The sequence below is a fragment of the Montipora capricornis genome, chromosome 8 (genome assembly GCF_036669925.1).
Source record: "Montipora capricornis isolate CH-2021 chromosome 8, ASM3666992v2, whole genome shotgun sequence".
NCBI lineage: Eukaryota > Metazoa > Cnidaria > Anthozoa > Scleractinia > Acroporidae > Montipora > Montipora capricornis.
Genome location: NC_090890.1, coordinates 47,680,703 through 47,693,202, shown reverse-complemented (window position 1 = coordinate 47,693,202; position 12,500 = coordinate 47,680,703). Strand labels below are relative to the sequence as shown.

Genomic DNA, 12,500 nt, shown 5'->3' with positions numbered 1-12,500 from the left:
CTAAAACAATTTCAACACTGTACTTCAATAATTATTTCTTACTAATAATTATTTAATTATTTATCATCACAGAATTCATGTGTAATTATGGTAAAATCAGACTGAGCCAATTAAATGGGCGTACAACTCTTGGGTCAGACAGATTAAGAATGAAATGGACAAAAATTGGGTTCAAATACCCAAAGGCTAAGAAACAAAAAAGACACATCCTGACTCTTCAGTACCTGACAATAATTATTACTGGGACCAAGATGTCATTTTAAAGCCTCCAAATTAGACTGAGCAAGATCCTACTGTAAGTCTTTTTCATCAAACAAATTAATTTTTTTGGACTTGAAATCCAATCCATGTGGTTCAAATTTTGCATGAAATTATCAAAATGTACAATGTACATTTTATTCTCAGACTTGTTCATGAACAATAATTGAGAATACTGCAAAATCCACTGAATTACTGTTACAGTCTGTGAAATACATCAAAGGCATTTCTGAATGTCTTTTTGACTCTATAAAGCAAGAATGATCCTTGCTGTTTTGAACAGTAATTTCAGTAGAGGCAAAGAAAGCCTGCTTGAACAGGACTTTAACTCGCAACCCTGTACTTTCTTTGCACTGCACCAATCTACCATCTAAACTATATGTACGACACCATCTGATGGCTGGTCAGTTTTACATAAATAATTATAATTTCACGTCAAACATTCATTCCATTGCATGGGATGTAGTCATATACTGGTATTCACAAAAGTATAAAATTAATACATGATATGATCGAAAGGTGTAATGTGCCCATGAGAAGGATAGAATTCAAGTTGCTTGGTAATGAGCCAATTAAAGGACAACTGAAAAAAGTCCCAGGCAGGATTTGAACCTATGACCTCCGCCACACCAGTTGCGCATTGCGAAGCAACTTGTATCCTATTAATTAATTAATAGTACAGTTCTTTGGTTGATAGGCTGTAGAGTGAGCATTGATAACAATCACTCTACAAAAATTACCTTCTATAGCATGGGAGTGGCGAAGGGTTGTATGACAGAGATAGAAGACCAGTGTGGTCTGCAAAGCGTAGTGATTGCACTGGAGACTTGCAACAAGAATTAAGGAGAATATTGAGACCCTAGAGCCAAGAAAAAAGACTGATTATTATAGTCTATTTAAAACACAAAGAATTAAGGCCCCATGGAGAAAGCGGTGGTAGATCTGCAATTTCCTTTGTCTAATTGACAATTCAAACAATTGATTTTTGTATTTTATTTTATTGGCACGAATCAAATAAGTTGTTTTGGTGCAGCAAATTCAGGGGTTTGTCAAAACTAATACTGCTATTACAGTCACTGTGATATCATCCACTACTGCTATGGTTTCTCTTTGGGTGCAACCAATATCTTATTTTTTACAAGCCCAATGATGCCATATTAAATAATATTTATCAGATACAACATTGGTGGAAACGTTATTATATATTTAACAATTATTCTATGAGGGCGCGCTGGATATGAAATGATATACATAACCAACGAGGCCCATAGTGCCGAGTTGGTTATGATCATTTCATATCCAGCAAGCCCAAGTAGAATAATTGTTTTATTAAAAACCCCAACATCACAACTCTTTTATGTTGAATTTATTTGGCCATTTTTTCTCGGAGCCACAAAACTGTGTATTTGCTGCTGTGTTCATTGACCATATTTGGTAGTGCAGGTATATGAGCTGATAACCTGTGTCCGGCGAGCCATTGAAAATGCTGGAAATGTGATATCCGTAGTTCAGTTTTTAATAAATATCTATAGAGAGAGAGCAATATTGATCAAAGGTCCTAACCAGAGGTTTAAGGGAGTTAATATGTTTCTGCCATCTGATATCATCAAATCTTAGCCCAAACTGACTCTGCAATTCAGAAAAATACAAACCAAAATTATAGGTGGTTTGCAACCAATTTTGTGAGACTGAGATGACAGTAGTGTAACATCTAATAAAATTAATAATGCTGCTAGTGAACAAACAAAAGAAGCTAATGAGAGATCTTCAGTTTTTGGCCACCAATGTCATTATGGTGTCAATGGCTTAGTAAGAAAAACCACCTTTATGGAGGAAATTATGCCACGGCTCTCCAACAGTCTAATAGTGCATGACAGATACATGTAAATGAATTAATTAAAAATGCTGATTTCCGCATAAAACTAAGGGGAGGATGGGCATCTGGGAACATACTGTACCTCTGGATCTGAAGACAAGCTAAGCACCTCTCTGTGACCTTTCAACCAATTTTTCCAATTTTCACCTAAAATATAAAGAATAAAAATTTACTGAGTAATGGGGACATTAATGAGGACTGACTTTAACCCATTCATGTCTCCAATGCCCTAGGACATCCCCCATTGACAAGTAAAATTGTCTGGTGTTAGACACAGTAAAATCTATTAACAACAGCTGGATTCACTCAAAAACTATGTCCCCATTAACCCTTTAACTCCCAATAGTGCCACTTGTAGATTTTACTGTCTAACGCCAGACGATTTTACTCGTCAATGGGGAACCCCACGGGGCTGAAAGGGTTAAGTGTCACCTCTCAGGGGTCAATGGGTTAATAGTATTTTTGGGAAAAATGTCAAATTTAGATACATGCTATGATTAAGGGAATGCAAGCCCAAGTTTTATTTTGGCAAAATTTTCTGCTGAAGCTATGAAGTGACTTTTCTCCAAGCTGTATCCCATCCTCCCCTCAAAAAAATAAAAAAATGTGGACTAGGGAACAATACTGCTAATACAAGGAAATTATTAAATTTTTTGCACTTTTTTTTCTCAGCTTACATTTCACCCAATTTCTGTAACATAAATTGGCTGCAACATTCCAAAATACAGAATGTGGGAGGTCTTTACCCTATGGCCCTTCCTTAGCTGATTATGGTGTAACTTTTAAAATGAATAAAAAATGACAGTGTGATGTCCAGTGAACAATATACTGCATTTCTACCTTACCAGCAGAATCTAAATCACTAGCACAAACTTCATCATCATCATCATCATCCTCAGCCTCTTCCTCATCATCATCATCAGAAGATTCTTGTCCATCTTGACTTGATGATATTTTGCTTGCTTCACTTGTCCATGTACTCACACTCTCTTTCCTCTCCTTTGTCCTTCCAACTAATTCTTCCTTCAACTTGCATTTGCGACTCTTTAAGAAAAAGACTTTCTCTGCACAGGGATTGGGCAGCGACAGGATGCCTTCTTTGTCCACACAACACCATACCTTTACACAGAGGTTCAAATTGGACAACATACAAATCATTTGATGGTTTAAGATAGAAAGTAGGTCTCTTGTCAAAAACTTCACACTTTTACCACACAACATAATGATCCCAAGAACTGTCACAACCTGGTTACATGTATGTATTAAGGTCTACGTAAAGAAAAAATGAGGTGTCACCCGAAAAATGACATTGTCATGCCGCTATTTTTTGTATAGGGTCAAACTATATAATTATCATGTTAAAGCTAATAGATTGAATTATTTGTAATGAATTAAGTATGAGTTTTTTGGTATTTAATATTGCCGTTTGGTTTTGAGGCCACAAACTCAGAACGACCAAGTCTGCTACAGAAGCTCTTGCCCTTTCACTTTGTTGCATCTTTAAGTCACAGATGAATGCATTCCAATACCATGTGAGGAATTTTTGATATGTTAAGAATTGAAGGAAATAACGCGCACCAAAGTCGAGACTTTCATCTCACACTTAATTTGGGTAGTAAAAGTGCCATAAAATCAGTCTCCGAAGACAAACGAAAAATTCCTCACACAATATTTGGGGTAGTACAATCATCTCTTAGAACTGAACATTTGGAAGTGATATCCTGTTGGGACAGGAGGTCCAAGAAGTTGTAATTTTGGCATCAAAATAAACCCCTAGAAAATCAAGCTTGAAGATTTCGCATGCATTTCACGGTCAGCTGAATAACTCCACCCCCTATGCTGAGCCAATCAGCATTCAGGTACATGCTAAGGTAGCAGATCCTGCGTGAAGGATGTCAATTAACACCCAGTCCTTTCACATGTGATTGACATGATGTATCATGGCGGGAAACAGAGGAAAGTGATTTTATTGGTTTTAAAACTAATTTTCCAGACTTTTTTACCTTGGTAAAATTTACTTCACAGCCCACCGATTCACGATTTGCAAAAACTAAAAATTTGAGCGAGACTCCCAAATTAACCTTTATTGAGACCTTAAACTGCTCTTATTAATGAACCACTGATTGGTACATTTGGATGACAAAGAGAACGTTTAAAAGGGAGAAATGATCCTTACTTATCTGGACAATTTAAGCAATAGGCCATTCCAGAATTGCACAGGGAACCATATAAACTCTTAAAAAAAATTATCAGATTTGAGACAAATGGAAAATCCTGTCATGGACCTACTATTTGGAAATACATTGTAGGTGATGTGAAAATCACTTTGTTTTGCCTATTTTTATGAATATTACAGAAATTGTAAACATTTTAAGAGTTTATCATATGATTTTGGGGGACGCAGCCTCAAAATTCGAGATGTTTGTATGGATTTTTAACTATGTTATGTTATAACTTGGTCTCTGCTCGACCTAAAAGTATCAAACTTAATTTCTACAGATGGCCAAATCTCAATGTTATCTTTCATGTGATGGTGTCAATTTATCGATTGGTTCAAATTTGATACTTGCCCCAGTTCCCTGTGCAATTCCGGAATGGCCTATTATTGTCTCTTATGGATGTGTGGCTCCAAAGGGATTTGAACCCATGACCTCTGGGATGCTGGTGCAATGCTCTACCAAATGAGCTATGAGGCCACACAAAAGTCATGGCCTGTAATTTGTGTTTTGTTTCTTGTAAATAAGTTTAATTATTATAATTAAACTTAACATTTTTGAAAAAGTGCTTTTTAGATGGCTCTTCTGTTGCCATGGTAACATATTACTTGACGCTAATGAATGCATCTTGCTAAGCAAAATTTGTTTAATTTGGTACCACACCATTGCCATTACATGAGAGTGTTGTAGAGTTACAGTGTAATCCTTTGAATAAAACATTCACTTAAAAAAAAAAAGTAATGGGCTTGGAATCCCCTTGGAGCCACTTGAATTTTTCAAATTTCTATAAGAGACAATAATATTGCTTAAATTGTCCAGATACGTGCAAGGATTATTTCTCTTTCGTCTAGAGCCTAGCTGCACTGTCTTCAAATATACACTTCTTTCAAAGAGAATGTTTGTAAGCAGATATCTTCCTTATGACGCCAGCAGTACTGTTACAATCATATAAAATCCACTTACTCTTTGAAGTGAAGAAAGGATGGTTGTGCGGCAAACATTTTCATCTTCTTTAGAAATGGGCTGGTAAAACCACAAGGATCAATGAACCTTTACATGTACAATGTACCATGTTCACTTGGCCCTTAATCAAGATTTTTTTAAGATTTACAAACTAACCAAAACCCTATTCTATAACAGGTACATTTGCTGTTATGGTAAACTTACAGTAACACTTCCCAGAATTTCTAAAAGGTTAGCTGTTCTTGGAAGGCTTGATGGATCACCTTGAAGATTTTGCCAAAAGCAGGATAATACTTTTTTAAAACTTACATCCTCTGCTGTCTGAAAAAAGGGGAAAAACGTACAGTTGCACTAGTTAGTCAACAATTCTCAAAATGAACAAGTTTTGTAGTGCTTTAAATGTATTGTTAACCCTTTTATCCCTGCATGAACAAGCCCCCACTGACCTATTAAAATTATCTGTCAATAGACAGAGTAAAATCTATATAGTGTTACTCTTAGGAGGTGGATTTATAAATTTTTTGATTTGCCATAAATGTTGTAAACCCTTTCATCCCAGATGCCACAGCCATTGACAGGTAAAATCATCCAGCATTAGGCAGAGTGAAAATTTGACTCTGAAGAGGGCAAAGGTTTGGTCAAAGCAGATGTAGCACTGCAGGTTGCAAAAGTAACCATTGCTATGTTCTCACATGCACTTTTCCAGATTTCCCAGATAGCGGGCACATGAATCCTACAGTACTGGTCAAAAGTAAGTTACCACCCTTGCACGAGACGCAATCGTGCCACACGCCACAGGATTTGCGTTGTACTACAGGAATCGGGGGACGTACTACATGTATGTTTTAAAATCTGTGAGTACAGTGGCTTAACGCCCACTGGCAATTTTATTTGACCTTTCATTAAGTATCGAAACTGCATGCGTAAAGCACAAGTCAAATAAAACAGACCTCCACTCAAATTCATGTTTTTCTTCTCAACAAAATATCTATTTGCTTACACTGTACTATATAATCCCTAAAACGAAGAATCTCAGTGTTTGGCACCAACATGGCTGCCAGTGCTCGAATTGTTCTAAGTTTTCTTTCAATCTATGTGCTTCAGTATATATTATTTAGTTTTTATATGCATTATCTTTTGTTAAATTCTTGTAAAGGAATGCAGTTGTAATGTGCAGCTGAACAGATCATTCTCATGTTAAGCTGCGCACAATAAGTTCACAAATTATTATTATTATTATTATAAAACACCTGTGATTAATACGAAAGCTGTTTATCTGAGTCAGAATTGTGAGCGAGAAAACAGACATCATGAAAACATAGCCCATGTTATCTAGTTCTTGAAACCATGTACTTTACTACAACAATATTTTTTCTTTCTATTAGTGTTAAAACTGATAGTGAAATCAGAATGGTGTTAAGATCCCAACTTGTAGTACGCTATCATTAGATAATGTAATGTTTAGTTATTGGCTGTTTTGTTATAACTGTTTTGTCATTGCATAATTAATTACTGGTAGCCAACCAATCGATACGATCACCCTATTGGGAAATGGCTGTTTGCAGTGTTGCCCTGGATTCTTCCTTCCCTGTGTCCGGTCAACCTTAAAAGCACCACTTGTTAGAACCACTCTCAGTCTATACTACAGCTGACGAGACAGTTTCTATGGTCTCTGCTGGACACATGACCCAGTTGACCAATGTTGTTGCACGTTTACTCAAAAATATGAGAAAAAAAACACAGAAGGGCGTACATGTACTTACATTTCCATTTTCTCTTATAGTAGCAAATAAAACCTCAATTCTTGCTGTTCCGTAAAGGTATAAACAAATCCAGATAATAGGAAATGAAATAGGAAGAAGGGGTAATACTGCATATGCCTGAAATAAACAGGAACAATTATTCCAGACTATCACTGAAATCATAAAAATATTGTAAAAAGGAATTGTTGTTTTATTAAGATTTTATACCTGTAGAGAAAGAATCATCTCGCTCCAATGCCCTGAATCATTTCCAAGAAGAAGTGCTCGAAGAATATTCACAGTCAAAGACAGCAACTTGCAAAAGATGAAGAAACTTCTTTTCAGAGTGATTGAAACACAACTTAACACTTATTAGCATTTTTAATGAAAATTTTTTAATGAGGTTAAACGAAGTTTAACCAAGTAAACAACTAGGAGCGACTGCGGTCAATTGGTCAGTGGTTTTAGTATACTTGCGCATGCATGGAATTCCTTGTGCTTTGGGCTGTAGCGCTTACTTATCAGTGTGGCTGGAAGTAGGAGCATTGTGTGTGGAGCATTTAGTGGTTTTTGTTCCCTCCTCCCCACCCTCTGCTTTCCACTGTGTATCAGTGTAACGGGTGCCTGTTTTTTCTTGGGGGCATGGGGGCTCATGGCTGGGTTGTCAGGTTTTGCCAGCCATCGGTGCAGTCTCCATCTTGGAGCTGGCTGCCAACAGTGGAAGCTCCAGGATGTTTTGGCACCCAACCTCCAAAGAGCGACGATGATGTTTATCACAATAAAAGTTCCTTAATTTCATGTCACCTGTGACTTGAGTTTGTTGTTTTCTCTCCAGATACATGTACTCTGATTTAGCCCACCCTTCAAAAACGAACATTTCTAGAGACTCTCCACAATTTAACATAACTCATAACCTTAAGCACAATTTTTGCACATCCGTTACTGACCAGATGAATGGCAACATGGAATCTGTTTGTTTAATTGGTACTTGACAGTGTTTGTGTTTGTTGGTTTCTCTGCTCTGTTCTGCGAGATACATGTACATAGGAAGTTCCTATTTGCACTTAGAGAGGAACTAGCTTTCATAAGGCATCTGCTTCTCATTACAAGTGTATGTGGCTTGTGGCAGTGGAAACAACTTCACTACAGTATGTCTTACCAAAATCAAAAGCAGAAGTTTCTTTTCTATTAAAGAATTGATGATGTAATGCATCTCATTTCCAAGTATGCTCACTGGCCTCTTCAATGAGTCATTCAAAATTTTTCTACAAAAAAGTAATATAATGGGTATCTATTATAATTACAGATCTGAAATAGAAATTTAAAAGAGGTCATTCATTTTTGGCATCATTCTTCACCCTTGACCAAGCGTATATGGTTTAATTGTCACACAATTCTTGGACTTAAACACATTGTTGATTTATAACTTGTTTCCAATAATTACAATATATTAGAGACAGAAGCCAGCCAATGGGTGTTACACAGGTCAAGCTCCTCTTTTCTCCCTCTGATTTTCTTTTCTCCTCTTCTAAACGTCAATCAGTTTCCTATTGTATTCTACACAAACAACAGCCTCCCCCATTCCTGCCTGTTTACCACAGCCCGTGTGTCACATGTTTAGGACACCACCAAGGTTCAGCCCATGCTAGCATGTGTCATTTAGTCGTGGCTCAGGGCAACCAACAAGTCGAGAACCCCAAAATACCTTACTGAATGCTAATGGCGTTGGTCTTCCATCTAACATGAGGCAGCCTCCAGCTTGCCTGACAAAAACCAGGGCTTGAAAAGATTTCGAACCAATGACAGTGCAATTTGCACTGCACTCTCTACCAATAATTACATGTATTGAGTTATCAAGCCAGCTAAGAGCTGGTCGAATGTGAGTTCAAGTAAGTTATACATGTATCTTGTAAGAGGTGAATGAATGATTTTAGTGATACAACATTGTGAAATTTCAAACATTCGAACTGCCGAATGTACATCTGCATCTTGAGTGAAATTTAGAAAGTTATGACTGTACCGTGTGAATTAATATAAATTAAGTATCAAAGTATTCAAAGGGAAATATACCTAAGAATGAGTATAAATGGTGTCTCAATGACAAGGAACTTTTCACGTGGGTGAGGCTGAGATGTCTGCATGCTTGTTGGCTTGTTTTCTGCACCTGCTACAAGATGAATTGAACAAAAAGAGTTCCTAATTAAAGATAGACCCTGTACTGGTAAAAATGAATTACAGGCCAAATTTCTTCTAACCTCTTTCTTTGTCTGATAATAATACACTGTAATTATCTTCCAGGAGTATGAATTTTAAGACACAGAAAGTAGAAACCTTCTTTACAGTGGGCTGAATAGACCCTTCTCCAAAATAGCAGCCAAAAGTTCAAGTAAGTTAAAATTACACAATGTAAAAACTACTGGTAATACCAGAACTACAAAGAGCACCTTTACTTATTTATAAGTAACCCTGCAAAATTTTGGCATATCAGGTGTAATATCAGCCAAGAAAATGTAAGTTGAAAAATGAAAAATTTACAGACGTTTGTATGATTGGGGTTATGGCATGTAACCCCAGTCATACAGTGTACAAACATCTGCAAATTTGTCAAATTTCAACTTACGTGTACATTTTCTCAGCTGATATAACACCTAATACACTGAAACTTTGCACTGGGTATTGCTCCAGTGATTTGGTTAGACGTTGTTCACAAACTGATATTTATTAAAATCCTTTAAAATTCTATAAACACCGTGAGAACTAAAATAAAAGATACAAATAAATTACAAAGTAAGATTGCGAAAATAACAGGATATAAAAATGTCTTACACGCTTCGAAAGTTACAATGGTAAAAGGAAAAAACTTAAGATCAATCTACAAATAACGGTAAAACGATGTCGTATACAACTTGACTTTAACTGAAGCCTTAAATCTTTATTTTACAATTATAAGCGACGAAATTGAACTTTAGCGAGTAAAGCTACAAACCGCGTACATAAACAAACTAAAATAGATAATTACCTTGGTGCTGCCTTGATCACCAGAACAATGATAAACTTGGAGAAACTTGTTAACTTGTGATGAATTAACGTATCTTGCGTCAACTGATCTTGTAAACGATAAAATTAACCTTTTGTAACAGTAGTTGGGTGTCGCGGCGCTTACGCGTGAGTTTTTGCGACACCATAGAACTTACTCGAAAGATCTAGAGACTACGGTAGCGTACACGAGAAACTAATACGCATTAAAAAAGCCTTACATAACTGAATACACGTTAAAGAAACTTCCAACAACTAGGAATAGTACTCTAAGGATGCAAAGTCTAGAAACTGAGCGTTAAACAGCTTAAATGAGAAACCTGTTGAAAACTTGCGCAATGTTGCGCGTGCAAAATTTGTTGCTGAAGCGCGCGCCGCTTTAAGTGTCGTACATCACGCGCACGCAATTTAACTGCTGTCGCTACACTGGGTTACTAAAGTAAAGGTGCTCTTTCTATTTCTGGTATCCGTTTTTCATTCAGTTGCCACTATTTTGGAGAAGGGTCTATTACTTTTGACCTACACAAGTATCTACCAGCATTGAGTGAGAAGTTAACAAAGGACAGAGTCACAAATTTAACCAATTGATGCCTCAGGCACTCTTAAGGATGCCCCCAGTTGAGGAGTAAAACCATCTGGCATGATTATACAGAGTAAACCTGTTAAGTCTGACTCCCCTCCCAGGAGTCAACAGGGAGTTTTAGAAAAGACGACAGGTACGGCTACAGCAACGCCACAAAGCAAGATTATTATTGGTTGAAAAAGGAAAAAATGCTTGTGCTGCACGTGCAACACGAATTTCCGCGCATTTCTTTGCTGTACTCCACAAAACAACAACGTGAAATCACCAAATTTTAGGTTTTGACGACAACGTGAGCATATAACAATGAAAAAGTCATTTTCAGTTTTGACTTTAAAACCGTTCATACCCATCCATTTACAGGATAGTTCGCCTGTATTGTACAATGTGAACAAGACGGATTAATCGCGAAATACTTGCGATAGCGCTAAGTTATAATTATTTTGGACTAAAGTTTTCATTGCTGTAGCCATCGTCTTTGCTAAAACTCCCTAGTGGGTTAATTGAAGGGACACAGATTTTTATTTGATGCATCTCAAGTACACGACTCCATCCACCCCATCAATACTAGAGTACATTGAGGTGTCTTGTAAATGGATCGAACCATCCCCTTCTGCGAGAAATATTGGAGTTATTGTTGATGAGCACATGTCACTAGATAAGCATGTAAGGCCTGCTTTTTCCATCTTAGGAACACAAACAAGATAAGAGACTGTTTATCTCTAGCAGACACTGAAAAGTTGGCTCACACATTCACTACATCTGAGCTATTTGCAAATCCATGCAATTTGTTATTGCATGGATTTAATACCCAAATTTCTAATAGATCATTTCTAGGCAAAGTGTCCAGAATGCTGATGCTTGTGTTATTACTCGTACTTAGAAAAAGTAAGATCATATCAAGCCTGTCTTAAAAGAAGCAATGTACTGGTTCCCAGTTAGCAGGTGCATTAATTACAAGATATTACTCCTGACAGGTACATGTATAAAGCCCTGAAAGGCCAGACTCCTAGCTACATTACTGAACAGCTAAAGCCCAATTTACTAACGAGAAATTTGAAATCTTCTTTGAAGAACTTACTGAAAGTACCATCTGTCAAGCTAATAAGCTACATGTATGGCCATAGAAGACCCATATAAAAGCACATCCTTTTAATCACTTTGATTAGTTTGGCATGTGACATAGTTTTAATCAAATATTATACATAATAATTCGTAAAATTTCGATTTGCTGTAACTTTGATTGCAATATTATTATTGCAAAGCGCTGTTGACCTACATGAAATAGCACTATATAAATAAAGTATTATTTATTATTATTATTATTATTATTATTATTGTAGGAAACAGACAACTTTTTTGAAAGACATGTTTCGGCATGCTTATGCCATCATCAGTTTAACGAGTTCCTAAGTGTGAAGAGTTATAAAGTCTACGGGTTGATGAAAAAATTATTACAACATGACGTAATACAAAAGCGGGTACTATTTACAGCGTGACACCAAACATCAAAGTGTAAACTAAAACGTGAGAAAAGTGTTGTAATGTTGCAATAATTGTTTGTTAAGTTCCGGTTTGATCTTATTTATATAAAAAGCTTCCTTGAGTTTTAAATCAATTGAATTGCTGGCAGAATCCAGAATACTACAGCACGAAGGGGAGTATTTGTTCTTACATAAAGGAGATGTGTTGAGATGCTTAAAAATATGCGAGTTATCGCTTTCCGTGTGTTCCTTTATCCTGGTAGAAAAGTGGCGACTATAGGCTTTTCCACTAGTCGCCACTTTTCTACCAGGATAAAGGAACACACGGAAAGCGATAAAAACTCG

At 36.6% G+C, this 12,500-nt stretch overlaps 1 protein-coding gene across 3 annotated transcripts in view; it reads right to left on the bottom strand.

The window, feature by feature from the left end:
- Nucleotides 1-12,500, bottom strand: part of LOC138060320 (endoplasmic reticulum magnesium-transporting P-type ATPase-like) — a 45,704-nt gene that overhangs the window by 22,541 nt on the left and 10,663 nt on the right. The window contains exons 7-15 of one of the 3 annotated variants that reach the window (XM_068906063.1): nt 9,126-9,222; nt 8,215-8,320; nt 7,284-7,370; nt 7,077-7,193; nt 5,518-5,634; nt 2,980-3,253; nt 2,217-2,281; nt 1,822-1,887; nt 999-1,117 (exon numbers count right to left, since the gene is read on the bottom strand). In XM_068906063.1, the coding sequence (XP_068762164.1) occupies nt 999-1,117; nt 1,822-1,887; nt 2,217-2,281; nt 2,980-3,253; nt 5,518-5,634; nt 7,077-7,193; nt 7,284-7,370; nt 8,215-8,320; nt 9,126-9,222 (1,048 nt within the window). The remainder of the gene's footprint in view (nt 1-998; nt 1,118-1,821; nt 1,888-2,216; nt 2,282-2,979; nt 3,254-5,517; nt 5,635-7,076; nt 7,194-7,283; nt 7,371-8,214; nt 8,321-9,125; nt 9,223-12,500) is intronic. The other 2 variants (XM_068906066.1, XM_068906065.1) reach the window with 2 other exon arrangements.